At 37.5% G+C, this 18,700-nt stretch overlaps 1 protein-coding gene across 1 annotated transcript in view; it reads right to left on the bottom strand.

Annotated features, from left to right (window-relative positions):
* Grin3a (glutamate ionotropic receptor NMDA type subunit 3A) overlaps positions 1-18,700 on the bottom strand; it is a 243,367-nt gene that overhangs the window by 159,092 nt on the left and 65,575 nt on the right. The window contains exon 2 of the mRNA XM_055605421.1: positions 14,980-15,584. Coding sequence (XP_055461396.1) covers positions 14,980-15,584 — 605 coding nt within the window. The remainder of the gene's footprint in view (positions 1-14,979; positions 15,585-18,700) is intronic.

Here is an 18,700-nt window from a genome sequence, read left to right on the forward strand (position 1 = left end):
AGGAATGTTTAGGGGGGATGTGGAGGGAGGGTGGGACTGGGAGGAGTTGAGGGAAGGGACTTCAATTGGGATATATAATGAATAAACTGTGAAAAAATATAGCATGCTCATATTTTATTGTATTATAGGAAGGAAAATTTTTGAGGGAGGGGATTCTACATACTAGGCAAGAGCTCTACCATTCATCTATGTCCACAGACCCTAAAATAGTTATGTTTTATTTTAAAAGCACAGTAATATTGCTTTTGTGTGAGAAATGTTTAACTGATTTCTATAAATGTTGAGTGTACAAGAAAATATTTATTTATTTTAGTTTCACAGATAATATAAAGCATGTTAACTGTACTTTTAGGGATTTTCTGTGATTTTAATTTGTTTCTTAGAGATCTGATGAAGAACACACACAAACATCTTCCTTTTTGTGTATGCTTAAATTATTCTTTCTGTTATTCATATATTTAAAATACATTAGCTGTCATATTATCTGATGCATTATTTAGTAGTTTGTCTACTAGGTTAGAAAATATGGTCTTGTTCTTTCTTTTCATATGCGTTTTAACATGGTCTGATTAGAACTTCTGTATCTCCAGATGTGATTTTTATTGCCTTTATATAAAAATGGTACAAATGGTAACTAGTGCTTGGTAATACATAGGGTTTTTAGACTTGTGAAGCCCTAATTTCTTGCACAAAACTAACAACTTTTGGTAATGGATTACATATACCTGAAAGAAAGCTGAAGCTAAGGAGGGTATCTTTTTTGGGGGGTGGGTGACAGCATCCAATCCCCACACACGTGGACGAATATGCACCTATGCCACACCCTTTCCTGTTCATCAGCATTTACTGGAAGTGCAGTGTGTGGGCACTGTCCAAGGTGTTCACAGGAATCAAATTTATTGTGACAATGTATAAATGTTTCTTGGCGCGGTGTTTAGAACAGATATTTAATGTGTGATAACAAAAATTACTTTTTAAGCAGCTAACTTTAAATTTTGAAGAAAACACACTTTGGAATGTTATTCTTTCTTCGTATCATTAGAGCTGTCCTTATTTTAAAGATCTGGAACATTACACAAATCATCTCGTTTAGGTGTATTTTGGAGGATATAATCTGTATTGGGCAATCTCTGTGTGGTGGCAGGCAATTTGATCACATCTGTATGATCTGAATTTATGATTTCTTCAAATTTTCTACTAGTCAGAGTTTAGTACTTTGTGCTTTAGTAGAAAACCATCTATTAATATTTCTATCCTTGACAAGTTTATTTGCTTTCTGTTCTTTTAAAAGAGAAATCTAATAGGTTATGTTTACTTCCTAGTTGCCAGTTAGGTTTTCGCAAGTATGATTTTAAGAGATTTGCTTATTTTAATTATTTATTTTTAAAAAGCTTGGCTGGACCAGATAGCCCAAGCCTAAAGTTCCACTACTCAGGAGGCCCAGGAAGGAGGTTCATGAGTTCCAGGCCTCTTCAGGCAACAGCTTAAGGCCTGGGTAGGTAACTTGGTAAGAATCTACTGGCAAACAAACCCTTTCCAAAGGCTGGTGATACAGCTCAGTGGTAGAGAGTTTTCATCATGAGTGGGAGGCTGAGTTTAAGCCTCAATACTGCCAACAAAACAATCCCACAAAAACAAATGAACAACAACGATAAAAACAAACCAGCTCTTGTATTTACTTGATTCCATCATTGTGATGTTTTATCATATGGCTTATCTTTAATATTTTTGGTTAATAACAATTTTCACCCATGTTTACCACATAATTTTGGAACTGGATCATTGAGATCTATCTAGTTAACTATACTTATTACTTTGTTCCTATATAAACTACTCTAATAGTTTGAGATTTTGTTTTCAAAATGGCTAATTGCTATATTACTGAAATGGTTTGAGCTTTGGCTTATTGTACTTTCACAGATGAAAATCTGCTTCCTAACTTAATAAATGGTTTTAAGCTGGTAAATATTCAAGGTACTAATTAGAGAAAGTCAGTATGCATTTTCTGTGGAATGGTGCCTGCTGTGTTTATTGTATTTTTTAATGAATTTCACTATTCATATTTTACCTGATTTTTCCATAATTCAATTTGTCTGAATAATTTCCAGTACTCATTTTACCTTTAACTTGCTCTAAAATTTCCTAAAGCTTCTTTTTATAGTGTCACCCACCACAAATAATGTTATTTTCTAAAATTTTTTTAAATTGGGGCTCTAATTCACAGCAGCTCAATTTCTCTGAGTTTGATATACAAATGTTGTCTTCAGCAGTAGAACCTTCTTATTCGTAGGTAGAAAGCAATTGATTAATAGCCGTGGTGATAGCCTGAGTTATTTTCAGATTCCACCAGACCCCATGGAATCAACATTGGCCAACAACTCAATTAGAAGTAACCCATTTCTGACACTGGAAGTTTTTCTTGGTGACAGATGTTTAGTTGGGCCATTGCTTTCTCTGTTGCTTACTGACTTCATTTAGATTTAATCATATATATTTAATTATATATATATTAAGAAACCTCTTTTGCAGGTTTTTATATGCCATAGCACAAATGGCCCTTAGATTTAGCTGTCCCTCCCTGTATTTCTCTCCCTAACAACCCTCTTCTTTCTCCACCCCTTTCTGTTCCAGTTTGTCCCCCATATCTCATAACTATGTATTCCATTTCCTTTTCCTTGGGAGATGCTCCCCTTTCCTATAGTCCTTTACTGTATATCCAATTCTGTGGTTATACAGACTGTAGAATGCCTAGTTTTTGCCTCATGTTGCTTTGTTGGCTTTTTTTTTAACCTTACTGATCTTTTGTTTGTATATTATTCCTTTTAATTCTGTGTTTTTAAAATGTTTTTTAAATTTATTTTTTTATTTATTACAATTTATTCACTTTGTAGCCTAGCTGTAGTCCCCTGCCTCATCATCTCCCAATCCCACCCTCCCTTCTATATCTCTCCCATGCCTCTCCCCCTGTCTACTGATAGGGGAGGTCGTCCTCCCCTTCCATCTGACCCTAGCCTACCAGGTCTCAAGCAGGACTGGCTGTATTATCTTCCTCTGTGGCCTCCTAAGGCTGCACCCCACCCCCCAGGGAGAGGTGATCAAAGAGTCAGCCACTGAATTCATGTTCGAGGCAGTCCCTGTTCCCATTACTAGGGAACCCACTTGGACACTGAACTGCCATGGGCTACATCTGTGCAGGGGTTCTAGGTTATCTGCATGAATGGTCCTTGGTTGGAGTATCAGTCTCAGAAAAGACCCCTGAGTGAGATATCCCGGAAGCAGAAAGACAGGCATGGTATATACTCACTTATACGTGGATATTAGACATATAGGATAATCATACTAAATCTGTACACCTGAAGCAGCTATGGAAGAAGGAGGCCCCTGGGTAAGATGCTCAATCCTCACTCAGAAAGGCAAACAGGATAGACGTCAGAAGAGGGAGAGAACAGGGAACAGGACAGAAGCCTGCCAGAGAGGAGCTTTAATTTTTGTGTTTTTATGGTTTATTTTGGGTGTGTGTTTCTTGAGTGTTTTCACTGTTGTTTATTTATTCTGGTTTGTTTGCTTTTCTTAATTGCGAGAGAGAGAGAGAGAGAGAGAGAGAGAGAGAATGAAATTGTGAGAGTGGGGAGGTGGGAAAGATCTGGGAGAAGATGGGAGAAGGTAAACTGTGATCAGAATATATTTTACAGAATTTCAAAACAAAAGAAAAACATTTAATTATTTTTTGTCTTATTTGGTATATAAGGTTTTAAATATATATGTCTTAGAAATTAATTTTTCATTCATGGAGGCAGAGGCAGGAGGATTTTTGTAAGTTTGAGGCCTACCAGCCTGGTCTACAAAGCGAGTCCAGGAGAGCCAAGGCTACACAGAGAAGCCCTGTCTAAAAAAAAAAAAAGAAAGAAAGAAAGAAAAGAAAAGAAAGAAAGAAAGAAAGAAAGGAAGGAAAAGAAAAGAAAGAAAGAAATTTTGTTCTAGATTTTGAAATAGTTCTGTCCCCAGTGCAGTTGTTTTCAGTCTTCTGCTGTTTAAAGGCTTCACAGTCCTTGCATGTCTTCTTTCAGGCCCCAGCTATTCTCAGGTTATTCTCAGCTATTCTCTCTGACTTCTACTTTGTTCTTCCTTGATCATGAAATCTTCCAACTGCTCTCACTCATTTTCTGTTTCTTCCAAGCTGCTCTGTTGTCTTTGAACCCCCTCTGCTCCTATAGCAGTTCATTCATCATATCCAAACATGGGAATATCTATCTTCTCTATAAAGCCTTAATGTTCATTTTCCCCTTGGGAAACTTCGTAGTTCATTAACAAATTCTGCAACTTTATTCTCTCATACCTTAAAAAATGAGCTGACTTTTCCCCTCATGATCATCTCATTATATTAATATTTTCCCTCTGATGAATGGGAGATATGTTCCTCCTCTGTAAAGCTCTATTAATAATCTTGCCTGTGAGAATTAATTTTGACCTTTTGTCTTTGCTCAATTAACAGTATGTTTTCTTCCTTCCTTCCTTCCTTCTTTCCTTCCTTCCTTCCTTCCTTCCTTCCTTCCTTCCTTCCTTCCTTCCTTTCTTTCTTTCTTTCTTTCTTTCTTTCTTTCTTTCTTTCTTTCTTTCTTTCTTCGTCCTCCTCTTTGAGACTAGGTTTCATGTAACCCAAGTTATCTTGAGCTCCCTATGTGGCTGAGGATAATCTTGAACTACTAATGTTCTTGACTCTTCCTCCAAGTACCTGATTTACAGTCATGCACTACTATGCCTGGCACTGGTTAGAAACTGTTGACATCATTGTTACTAATGCCATCCTTTCTTTTTTATTATTATTACTTTTTATAATTTATTCACTTTGTATCTCAGTTACAGCCCCCTCCCTTGTCTCCTCCTGGTCCCACATTTCTTCCTCTTCCTCCCCTATCCCTCTCCCTGAGTCCACTGCTAGGGGAAGTTGTCCTTCCCTACTGTCTGAACCTAACAATACCATCTAATTCTAGTTAGGTTTATTTGGCTCAGTTTTCAGGTTTATTTGTTTTGACATATTCAGTCTGAATGTTTCTTGCTCTGCTTTCATTAAGCTCCAGATATACCAGTTCTTTGATTAAAAATGTTTTCACTTATTTTGTGTGTTTATGGATGTGGGCATTTGTGTTCATCACAGTAAGCTCATGAGGTCATCGCAGTTGGTGGCAAGCGACTTTATCCCTTGAACCACTTCACTTGGTTTATTACTGCTTCTTTGTTCCTTTTCCAGCTCTCCTGAGTACTAGTACTCTGTGAAATCCATCTAGTTATTCCCATTGTTTTAAATTTTTCTTTTATTATTTTACTCTTCTTTTGCATCTCTGGAGGACATTTCTCCATTCACATCACTTGTTTCTAGCTCAGCTCTCACTTGTTGCTTGTTTTACAGATTTGTATCTGCTTCCTTTTATGTTAATAAGAATTTAAGCATTTTGGCCAGAGAGGTAACATGAAAACACAGTTCACTACTGCTGAACAGACCTGTTGCCAACCTCATCAGAACACTCTGCTTTGATTTTATTTCTCCATCTATGAGACATGTCTCCAAGTCAGACATCATCTGTGTGTTTTCCTTTCTTTCTTTCTTTCTTTCTTTCTTTCTTTCTTTCTTTCTTTCTTTCTTTCTTTCCTTCCTTCCCTCTCTCTCTTTCTTTTTCTGAAACAGGGTTTCTCTCTGTAACTGTCCTAGACTTGCTTTGTAGATTAGGCTGGCCTCCAACTCACAGAGATATGCCTGCCTCTGATTTCCTGAGTGCTGGGATTATAGGCATCTGCCCAGTGTATATTATTTCTTTTTTAAAATTTATTCCTTTTTTAATTAATTACAGTCCATTAATTTTGTATCACAGCTGTAGCTCCTTCCCTCATCTCCTCCCAATCCTGCTCTTCCTCCCTCTTTTTCTCCCATGCCTTTCCCCAAATCCACTGATAAGGGAGGTCCTCCTCCCTTTCCATCTGACCCTAGCCTATCAGGTCTCATCAGGATTGGGCACATTGTCTTCCTCTGTAGCCCCTAAGGCTGCACCCCCAGCTTCAGAGAGAGGTGATCAAAGAGCTAGCCACTGAGTTCATGTCAGAGACAGTCCCTGTTCCCATTACTATGAAACTCACTTGGACACCGAGCTGCCATGGGCTGCATCTATGCAGGGGTTCTACGTTATCTCCATGCATTGTCCTTGGTTGGAGTATCAGTCTCAGAAAAGATCCCTGTGCCCAGACTTTTAGGATCTGTCGCTGTCCTTGTGGAGCTCCTCTCCTCCCCTCCAGGTCTTTCTATCTCCCCCTTCTTTCATAAGATTCCCTGAATTCTGCCCAAAGTTTGTCTATGAGTCTCATCATCTGCTTTGATACCCTGCAGGGTAGAGTCTTTCAGAGGCCCTCTGTGGTAGTCTCCTGTTCTGTTTCCTGTTTTCTCCTTCTTCCAATGTCCATCCTGTTTGCCTTTCTGAGTGAGGACTGATCATCTTACAGGGTCTTGTTTAGCTTCTTTAAGTGTACAGAATTTAGTATGTTTATTCTATATTATATGTCTAACATCCACTTATAAGTGAGTATATTACATTTTAACTTTTGTGCAAACTAGTCTCTGTACCCCTAGTCCTCCTTGTAGTGTAGGTATTCTTGAAATATTCATTGATTAACCGCATGTTTGACTTTTTAGACTACAAGGTTCCTGGAAACATGAGTTTCTATATGTTTTATATTGAAAAAGCAAAAGTGTCATAGCATTGTGTAAGGAATGAATAAACCTGCCTTTGCTGGTCGGCTTCATCATACCCTCTGCCAAGCTGAAGAGACTCACATTCGTCTGTCACATCAGCTATGAATCTTAGACATAGCCCAACATTAGGCCAGCAAAACTTCTTCAAAATGTCCATGTGGCAAATGCATCTTCTCAGAACAGACAAGTATCTTAAAGCATTCATTGTTTTGCCAAAAGAATGGGCTTAATCAGCCAGGAAGCTTTTGCATTTTCAGTTTATAGAGTGTTCAAAGCATTACAATTCAAATACATTTCCTTCTGAATAATGGATGAGTTACAAAAATAGAATTATTTCAATGGGAAAACTCTCAGATGATAAGGAACTCAGTAGTGAGCAGAAACTGTTAAAATTTGAACCTCAGAGCACTGGGTGTCAATATATTGTAATCATTGACATTGTTGTGTTTTAAAACAACACACAGGCTCATCTTTTCAGAAAACACTTCCACTAGTAAGTGGACAGTATCAGTTTAACAATAAATATATGCACACATGTATGAGTCACGGGAGTTTGTGTTTTGCCAATTGTTGAAAAATTCAGTTCCAAGTAAAACTTCATAGCGGAAGAATTGCTGCTCACATCTTTGAATTTTCCCATGAGAGGAGACAAATACTAAATAATGCAAGTCATAATGCAATGCATGCTTTGTGCTGTGCTGTGTGTGGGAAGAGGAGGCTTCAACCAGCAATCTGACATGTGTCTATGGTACCTGTCGTTTCCTTGATGTGCTGTAAGTGGCAAACCGGCACCTTTTCTGCTTTCTCCCCCTCCCATATACCACACAGAAGTAAGAAATATGTTCCATATCCCAGTTTATTTCTTTATCCTCGGGTTTTGTTATGGACTTTGGCTCTTCACAACTGTGTCTTGTGACCACTCTTTGTTTGTTCCTGCTTGTTTTGTTTATTGCCCTAACTTAATTCATGCTGGTTCTTTAGATCCAGTATAAGGACCAGCCTCAGTGCTCATTTCTCTGCCAATATTGCTGGGGCCTTGTTCTGAAAAGAGAACATTGTGGAATATCAACCAGTCAGACATCTTTCTTGAAGGTTACAGGATGTGGATAATGGAGCAATCTGGACACAGATTCAGAATTCAGAGTAGAGCTGTAACATTGCCCTCCACAGAGTCAGAACTTTTTGGTCTGTCTCCAAATTTTGCAATAAGTGCATGTGAAGTGAAAATGTGAACAAAGATAAAATTCACTTTCTGGCAAATAACAGCTTGGAAGCTCCCCTAATGTGGAAAAAATTATCCACCTTAAAATCTGCTGGATCTGAATCCTCCTATATTCATTGAAATAAGGTCCTGAGATGATGTGCATTTCCAGTGTTCCTTAACTGAGGTACTTATGACTTAGAACACATTTTACACCCAATTGGTGTCATTTCTTAAGTGACCCAGAAAGAAAAAACTTGTCAGTGGATTTCAGTCAAGTGGTCAGAGTCAGGGTTTCCTAATAGACCCATATAAGCCTCTATAACATGCATTTTCTTCTGTAAGTGTCAACTCCCCAAGTGCTCAAGCAGAGAGAGCTAAGCTAAGAGGGTCACAGTCAGCCTTAAAAGTTCACCCATAAGCAATGTATTTACCTTGGGGCACTGGAGAGTCAGTGCTGAGCAGCCGTATGTAGCCTGGGGCATCCGCATTCCCTGGAACTGTTTTTCTCTTAAAGTTTGTATTGAAGCCTCATGCTAACCAGCTATCTGGGTATAGGATTTAGGAGATTATTCACTCATGGGCAATTTTTCCTCTTGATTTTAAATAGCATAGGACCAAAAATATAAATCATAAAGTAATAAAGTCCTAATTAAGCAAGATTTATATTAATCCAGAAAGTGCCCTAGAGTGTGGATAAAGTAAATTGGTTTAACAATAAATTTAAAGGTTATACAATTTAAATACCTTTGACTAGTTGGAAATACTACTATAGAATAGAGATATTAGGTAGAAGCATCCAAAATTATAATTATGTCATGAAACCCCAAGGTTTTTTATTTTTCTTTAAAGTTTTTTCTAGTGTTCAGTAATGGACATGACACCATCATTAATTTAAGATCTGGAGAGGACAGGAACCCCACAAAGAGAGCAACAGAACCAGAAGACTTGAACACAGGGGTCTTCCCAGAGACTCATACTCCAATCAAGTACCATGCATGGAGATAACCTAGAACCCCTGCACAGATGTAGCCCATGACAATTTAGTGTCCAAGTGGGTTACATAGTAATGGGAAGAGGGAGTGTCTCTGACATAAATTGATTGGCCTGCTCTTTGATCACCTCCCTCTGAGGGGAGAGCAGCCTTACCAGGCCAGAGAAGATGACAATGCAGCCACTCCTGATGTGATCTGATAGACTAAGTTCAGAAGGAAGGAGAGGAGGACCTCCCCTATCAGTGGACTTGGGGAGGGGCACGCGTGAAGAAGGTGGAGGGAGGGTGGGACCGGGAGGGGAGGAGGGAAGGGCTTATGGGGAGATACAAAGTGAATAAAGTGTAATTAATAAAATAAAATAAAATTTAAAAAAATGAACATGAGCTTTAGCACTTCTCCTGGAGTTTTCTAGTGTCCCTGGATACCTGGCGCATAACAGATTCTGAAAAATCAATGTGCAGAATCAATAACAAAAGACTTACTAGTAAGGGAAGGCCAGTGAATCTCAATATTGCCTGGCCATATAAGCATAAAGGCAAACATAGGAGGGAAAAGGTTTGTTAGCATATCAGAGCACACCAACTAAAGAGAGAGTGTAAGAATGGCAGCAGATGCCAGCAGATACATAAAATATTAGTAATAGGAATAGAAGCAATAGTAATAGAAGTAATAGAAAAATAGTAGAAGAGGAAGAGAAGTGATAATAGCTGGCTCAGTGATAAGTGAATGGCTAGGGGAAGGAAAATGAAGTAAAGGGATCAGATGTGTGTGTTCTCTGCCGCTGAGAAGACAGAGAAAAGTACCGGAGGCTTTCTGAAACAGAGTCCTCCATCTCCTATGCTCTGTTCCTTCAGCTGATGGCATCACCCAATCACAGAAACTTGACTTTATCGGTTGGTGGAATTCTTGCAGGATACCAGAAGCAAAGTGAAGAAACTGTTCAAGGAAGAGATTATTCATTCTACCCAGCAATGTAAAGCTGGACTCTAAAGCTGGCCCTTGGTGGACAGGCCTATAATCCTGGATACTTGAGAGGGTGAGGTAGGAGATGACATGTTCAAAGTCACTCTGGGATATAGAGCACGTTTAAGGTTACCCTGGTCAATTTATCAAGACCCTGTCTCAAAATAAACAGCAACAACAACACCAAAACCCCAACAACAACAACAACTCCATTACTACCACTAGAACAATGGTTTTGGGAATGGAGCTCACTGGTTGTGTAGGATGTGTGAGGCCCAAAATTCAGTTTCTAGTTAAATAAACAAATAGTTTTCCAAAGTAAAGGGAACACAGACTATTTCTAACAGGATCTCAAGGGCAGGCTGTTTGACCCCCCCACCCCAGGGGAGGAGCAGTCTGTTAGGCCACAGAGGAGGACTTTGCAGCCAGCCCTGAAGATACCTGATAAAACAGGGTCAAATGAAAGGGGAGGAGGTCCCCCCCTATCGGTGGACTTGGAAAGGGGCAGGGAGGAGACCAGGGAGGGAGTGTGGGATTGGGGAGGGAATGAGGGAGCGGGATACAGCTGGGACATAGAGTTAACAAAATGTAACTAAAAAGAAAAATAAAATTAAAAAACAAACAAACAAGCAAATAACAACAAAACCCACCAAAATAACTAACAAGGCCGTAATTGATCAGCTAAAAAGTTAAAAATCCCCTTCGTCCGAGAGATGAAGGTATCTACATCTTGGCTCCTGGGTTCTTATAATCGCCTTTGCGCGGATTGTTTAAAACCCAAGGACTTCTATCGCTGAGGAGAGGGGATTACTTCACATTCTGGCCCTCTAGATAAGCATTATGAGTCAGAATCCCAGAAACATCAGGTAAATTGGCCTTCACTTTCACAGTTCAGAGCATGCAAGGGAGAAATTGGAACAACTTCTTGTATTCTGATGGTTTAAAAATTATCTTTAAGGTTTTTGTATTGTATTGCTTTATTCTGCCAATTTGTTACAGGACTGTGGTTTTATGAATATGTCTAGGCTAATGTTCCGTTTCCTCTGACACATGAAATGCAAACTCCTCAGCCTGGCATAAACGCTCTATGTGGGTTGCTGTGAATACATTCCTAGAGACAGCTCAGCTCCTCTTCATATGAAACCAATGCTCCCACTGTGTTACATTTCTTCTTTAGGTCTTGGTAAATTCACAGATTCCATTTCCTGTGCTTTTAGCCCTAAATGTGAAAACTCTTATCCACTTGTTAAAACATACCACCAAATATCTGAGAATGTTAATGGATTTATTTTCTATCTATTTAAAAAAAAGTATGTATTCCTCTGAGCATCGTGCCACAGTCTTGTCATCCCAACACATGAGAAACAGAGCTCAGAAGACCATGAATTCCAGGCCAGACAGGAGCACATAGCAAGATTCTGTCTCCTGGTGGTCGGGTGGGGGCTGGGAAAGCAATTATTTCAGAATTTTCTAATTTACCTTTATTAATTATGCTGTCAGCTCTAAAATGACAGGACTCAAGTAGTCATTATATTTACTATAGATAGACGGTCATTGATTGGGTAGAAACACATAATCATACATTCATGGAGGCACTGTCAAAATAAGATGCCACCTACAGTTGCCCCAAACAATTAACATTTAGTAAAACAATTTTCTAACACATTGTTAAAGATAACACAATGACCTTGGTCCTCTTATCCTGTCTACATTGAGTCATGATGGACATTTGCTCTGGCTTGTGGGCAACTGAGAGGAATTAGATCCCTTATACCTGTAATTATGTCTGTGTAGTCTGCCACAAGATATTATTTTCCTAGTCTAAAAGCCTGTGTTGAAAATGTCATGTTTGGGGCGATTTCATTAACATTTTAAAATGCTAACAATTCTGTCAGCCCAAACCAAAAATGACTGTGTGAGAAATGAAAGCTTGCATAACTCTGGCACCAGCTAGTCACAGCTCATTATCTTCCTGGCTTTTATTATGCCAAGAGGGAGTGGGGTCAGCCTCACAAAATTTAGGGACAATTAAGAAAATTACTGTATGCAGATGTGACTTATGGACTGAGAATAACTAACTTTCTAAAAGCTCGAATTAAACAAAATAAATAAGGATGGTGGAAACCCCACAGCTGTTTCCTGGCTTACGGCAGCCTTTATTATCCACCATAAAGACTCCTTCTGGGGCTGTGCCCACTTCTCCTGACCCTGTCCTGAACACTTTGAAACTTTTTCTTTGACTGTATTCCTCTGAGAGTTTAAAAAAGTCCTAGTTATATTTTCTGAAGTTCTTTGAGCTCTTCTCTTACACACACCCACGGGGATGAAAATATTGTCACTGACCCCTATGCATTGTGAATTGCTTCTGGGCTCCAAACCTCACACTCTTTTATAACTTTCAAACTTTGTGGAATAAAATATGTGGAAATAAAAAGAAAAAAAAATATGTGGAAATAATCATGAGGATAGAGCCTGTCACCACAGAGACAAAAGTACAGGAAGCAAAAGAAAAGAAGAAAACTAGAGTGTAAGTAGCTAGATAAAAGTTTATATTTACTTAGGAAAGTATTTACTCATCAATGATCAATTTTTTCTCTACAGTGAATGATAGTGGAGACACAAATACAATAGACAGTTTCTTTCTCTGTAAATCAATTTCAGTAGCTATCTATAAAGCATGTTATTTGATAGGCTTTGGACTAAGTTACATAATAATGATCAACTAAATGGAATTTGTATTCTCAGAAGTCAGACAGGTCAGGGTGAATAGGCTAATGTCACTGTGGAAGTCGATGTAAAAAGTATCATGTGATCCTTGTGGAGAGAGATTTTAAAGCTTTAAATTACACTTATTTTTTGTTTGTGTGTGTGTGTATGGGCGAATATATGTGAGAATGTATGTGTGTATATATGCATGCATTTATGTATGTATGTGACACAGAAGACAACATGCAGGGGTCAGTTCTCTCCTTGCAGTTTGCAACTCTGGGGTGGGGTAAATGGAATTCAAGTCTTTGGTCATGGTGGATACTGATTCACACACTGAGCAATCTTGCCAGCCGGAGAAATACGATTTTACTATAAATTAAACCTTGGGAAGCCAGAAAAATCATTTGGCCTTGATAAAATGAATGGCTGAGGTACACACAACCCAAGTCAACAAAAATCCTTACTCGTTTTCCCTAAGCATTTTTAGAACACAAACTGGAAATTTTTTTTCTTGTCTGTTTTACCCTAGACAAGAATGCTAGATGATATAATGTGATTTTCAGTTGTGGTTTCCCCTGCTTCTTATGGACTGTCTTTCCGAATAAACACTGTTTGGAATTGTAAATTGACACTTTGCTTATGTACTGGTTAAAAGGAAAAGGCTTTTTTTTTTTTTTAAATAAAATCATGAACCTCACATATGACTAGGATGTAAACATTAAATTTGTGTAGATACTGCAAAATAAAATACACATAAAGTTTGAGCTTATGAAGATTAAAATGCTATTTGAGAAAAAGGGAAAGTTAAGATATAATATTCAATTTTATTAATAATAGATTAAAAAATTAATTTGAATTACTTTATTATTATTTCTTTTTTTAAATAAGGTTTGACTATGTATCCTTGGCTGGCCTGGAACTCATTGTGTAGCCCAGGCTGGTTCTGAACTCACAAAGATTCTCTTATTTCTGCCTCCCAATTCTGGGATTAAAGGTGTGTACCATCATACCCAATTTTCATTTTTGTTAATAATTTTAGGCTTTGCTTTGTCTTCACTCTTTCACGCACTTAGCTGTTAGCAGATTGCTTGTATAGAGTAAGTGCTCAGTACAGTTATCTGTAAAATTACAAAGATGTTCTGTTCTTTTACCAAATATTTGTGTTTTCTTAAGATATGACACTATTAAATTGCATTATATTCTGTATATTCAAATGCCACTTCTTTAAGAACATTGCTTTCAAATTTTTCTCAGTCTATAGGGATGATTAACCTCTGAAACAGCACTTATTCTCTGCCCATAGGTCATCCTCTTCTAAGTAAAAGTCAAGTAGCCTAAAAACATCACTGAAGGAATTCGCCATTTCCACATGAGGAATTACGTTTTATTTTAAATGGAGTTGCCCTTTTCATCTACTAAACAGAAATGTACCAAAGTATAATACACACATGTCATTAAGTATAAAAAAATAACAACATACTAGAAAAATGCTCTTATGGAATGCTTACTTCTGTATATTCATATTTTTATCTTGTCTATCATCTGTTAATCATTTGTAATCTATCTATATACCTATTTATCTTTCATCTATCTATCTATCTATCTATCTATCTATCTATCTATCTATCTATCTATCTATCTATCTACCTATCCAACCACATATCTTCTATTTTCTTTCTGGCACCTATCACAACAGTTCCACAAGTAGCAGAATCTTATGCCAATATCTTTATAATTTTACATCCATTTTCTTTAAGTAGAAATCAAACCTAAGAAACTAAGGCTGAGAGTAATTGAGTAACTTGACCAAGCGATATAAGAATCAAGAGGCAGAACTAAGATTCTAGCTCTGTGTGGCTTTAAAGTCTCTGCATTTAACCAGGTTCTAAATTGCCTGAAACAATATTAGGAGTAAGAAAAACCCCTTTCCATGTAACTAAATTTTTTCTGCATGTATTTAGAGAGATTTGTTCAGTTCTAATGATGTGGGAAGACTAAATTAGGAAAAACATATTCCTTGCTTTTATGTTAGCCAACCATGGGTTAATTGTTTTTCATATACAATTTTCTGGCCTTTTTATTATACTATATCAAGCTAGTCTATCTTATCTTTATTTACTAATTAGAACATTGAGGCTCAAAGTTTTTAAATATCTGCCAAGTGCTGTCCCTACAATACAATACTCAATAAAGAATCAAATTACAGACAACAGGCCACGAGACACTAAACTTTCGTTGCCCCTAACCAGCTCAGAGCTGTTGCCCTTTAGAGCTACCTAGAGTCAAGATTTCTGCACAGTGGATGGACAAGAAAATTTTACTTGCTATCCCATTTCTCTGGATGAGAACATAACCCAAGCTTTACATCCTACCTTGATAAATATTGTCCAGAAGTGAGATTTGTGGTTTTCACGTCCATGCAGTTCATCGTGCTTGGAAGGAGAGCAAGTTCTGGCTGGATCATGGTGGCTGTGGCTACAGCTCTTGCAACTAACTCCATGGCATCCTGAACATAGTACTCAAAGACAGACTGAGTTGTTTTCCCGTGGGCAATGAGCCCTAAGGGCAGGCCTTCTGTCCTCAGTTCCTCCACGTTCTGGGAGTCTCCTAGAACCCAGTGAAGCTCAGGAGGTGACAGCTCAAACTGCGTGGACATTTCAAAAATCTGCCGGATACTTTCCATGTCACAGCCAAACATCACCATTGTGGGTGTGCTGTTTTTAATGCTTTTCAGCTGGACCTGCAGGAAACTTAGGAGATCCTTGGTGGAGGACAGGTTAGCAGTGATGTTGAAGATGGACCCGAGGCGGAACTTGGAGTTATTCTCCGTAAGGAGAAGGAAGTCAGTGATATTCCAGTCTTCCTGGCATAGCAACAAGCTAAAATTGTACCAGTTGTTCATGGTCAGGATTGAGACAGTGACATCAGCATCAGAACTTAGTGAATTTTCTAAACTCAGCTGTAGGTGCAGGGGATTCTGTATTTAAAGATAATGAAAAAGAAGAATTAGAAAGCATTGCTCAAAGACCATAACGGTGCTTTTGCTTTCCTGTGAGGCTTCGTTATTTATTTTCCCCTTCAGTATTTCCTCTGAGATAAAATTCTCATACTTTGAAAAAAATAATGCTCTGTCTAATGAGCAATCAAATCTTTATCCTGATTTCCCGACAATTTTTGTTAAGAGTACCAGAGAGAGGGTAGCTCTTGGTGTAAACGTAAGACGTGATACAATCATATATTTGGTCATAGATTTTTATGGGGTTTGTCTTCCTTACAATCATTCCCTTTACTGCATCATATTTCTTACACTGTGTTTAATGACTCATTTGCTAGACATTTCACTCAGGAGAAATAATTGAAAGAAATTGCTTTGCTCTCTGTGAAACAACCACCAGAGTCAAACTAGCACAGTTCATCTCTTGTATAAAAAATATAGAAGATAACTAGACCTCTGGACCCTTGAGCAAGGGACTTGTAAAGCATGTGAAGTATTTTAGGGTACATACATCATGGTTAAGTGTACACTCCGATGTTAAAGGCTTGATTACATTTCTATTTGTGTTGATATTGAGCTCTTGCCATTGAATATATTCATGAAACTTAAATTACTATTTTTCTATTCATGGAACTTGCCAGCTCAATTAAGGAAGACTTTCTTAATTTAACAGTCACAATTATAAATTGCATAGTTGAAGGGTCATTTTTCAACATTAATATATTTGTCATTTATTCTTTCCAACAGCAGACACTTGACATATTTACCCTCCAACAATGATTTCCTGGGAAAGTTTAGAATAAAGCTTTGCAAATGTTGGTTGCAAGACAAATATTGATCAAATTAAATTAAGACTCTTTCAATTGGAAGTTATTGGACTATGTCTGAGAGCTTGCCAAAATTCTAATCTGTAATAATTTTCCTTTTCTACAACACACACCAAGCAATACTGGATAACTCATTTTTTTCTTGAATCAGGATAAATATTTTCATACAAACTCTCTTTTCACTTGGAAATGGATTTGCTTGCATTTATATTCATTTTTCAAAACTTAGTGCCTTTATCCAGATGCCTAGAAAGTCCTTTAGGTAGTTATTAACTGAAGTTCTCTCTACATTAAAGACTCTATAGACTGACTAGCTCCATAGAACAATTATAGAGACAACAGTTTTTAAATTAAGAACCAACATTATCAGGCTATATAAAACTCTCTCAAGCCATTTAGCTTACCTTCTGTGCTTGACCTGACAGTCTCATGAGTAGTAGAATATCATCTTGCAATGTGCTGCTAAGATTAACAGTCCTCTAGACTCCATCACTCCGAAAACTAAGAATGTGATAACATCTGGAATTTATAGGAATGATCCCCTTGCTTTACTGGAGCCTGCCTATCTGGTGCCCTAACGAAAAGTTTGCTGAATGTGTTTATTGATGTATGCATTTGTTTTGTGGATATAAAAGTCTATGTAAACTCTTCTGCTGCAGTACATATAATTTAGAACTACTGGATTTTGTGGTTGTGACTACCCGTATTTGGTTCAGAGTAAACTATTTCTTATTTCTTTGATTGTAGAGCTGTTTTGTTTTTTTACTTTTGTTTTTGTTTGTTTGTATGTTTGTGCCTTTACAATGTATTTGCCTTACTGATTTCCTAATGTGGTGACGTGAGTTTTTATTTGATTATTTCTGATGACTACAGACCTTAATCATCGCGTGAATGTCTTATGTTGATCATCCCTGCACTGAAGATTGACTCGCATGTACCACAGTGCTAATCTCATACAAGGACTAGAACTGTGTTTTAATCCTCTCTTCTGACAGACTGAGCCAGAGACAATGTATGTCAATTGGAATTATTCTTTCATTCACCCCAGTTCCTGGACTTTGATCATAATCTGAGAGACAAAAAAAAAAAAAAAAAAAAAAAAAAGATGGGAAGAAAAGCATTTCTAGCACACTTTCAAGGCCTGGCATTCGGGATTCTCAAAGCATAAGGAACAGGCTTGTATGAAGCCAAGGGTGATCATAGTGATAATTCAGCTCTAGCTGGAGACATAAAAGCATTTGTCAAGAGGAAGCAACATGAGACTTAGCTAAAGAATCCTTTCCTCCCCACAGAAGACAATGATTAACCCATGTCACCAGGCTCATGTCTACAATCAGCACTACTGAGGAACTCCAGATGTTGATGCTAATTCTTTCACAGTCTTAAGGGGGGCAGTTCTCCAAGTAAATATTTACTAGTAATAGTTTAGACGCACGTGGTGATACTTATCCAGCAGCTTTGCATGCAGCATCTTGTGTTTTCCTCGTCTCCCTCCCTCCCCACATGGGTCCACACACAAGTGCGCACACACATGTGCAAACATTCAAGTGTTATAGTACAGATTTTGTTAAAATCTTCAGAAAAAATTTTTTAAAAATTATCGAGCCAAATTAAGAAACTTTGTAAAAAGGAAAACAATAGAAGGGTTTTTCGATAGCCTACATTAAAATATTAGAGATGCAATTTTTGTAAGGCAAGAATAAGTAAAAAAACAGAAAAACAAAAAGAAAATTAAGAAGTAAATTGAACAAAACTTAACATATAAAAAGAACATCAATTAAATATACTGAATTAATATGTTATACATGAGATATAAAGCAAAATGGAAGAAAACATGAGGTTGAGTTGAGAAAACAAAACATTTAGAAAAATATTCTTGTTTAAATTCTTAATTCTGCAACATAAAAATAAATTCCTGTTGGGCAGTAGTGGTGTATGCCTTTAGTCTCAGCACTTCAGAGGCAGAGGCGGGAGAATCTCTAGTTTGAGGCCAGCCTGTGTAGAGAGTGAGTTCCACAATAGTCAGGGCTACACGGAGAAACCCTGTCTCAAAAAAACAAACAAACAAACAAATAAATAAGTAAACAAAATAAATTCCTACCTACTAATAGTATAAATATAATGCCAAATAATTAAAAGTAGACCAACTAGGTAAATATGTGAGGATGAAAGATTCATTAAACTGAATACTATAGTCTATTATTTCTGGAATTATAATCTATCATTAACAAAAAGGGAAGGAACATAAAAATATCAACATTTGCAGCCCTG

The sequence above is a fragment of the Psammomys obesus genome, unplaced genomic scaffold (genome assembly GCF_907164565.1).
Source record: "Psammomys obesus unplaced genomic scaffold, mPsaObe1.curated_primary_1811, whole genome shotgun sequence".
NCBI lineage: Eukaryota > Metazoa > Chordata > Mammalia > Rodentia > Muridae > Psammomys > Psammomys obesus.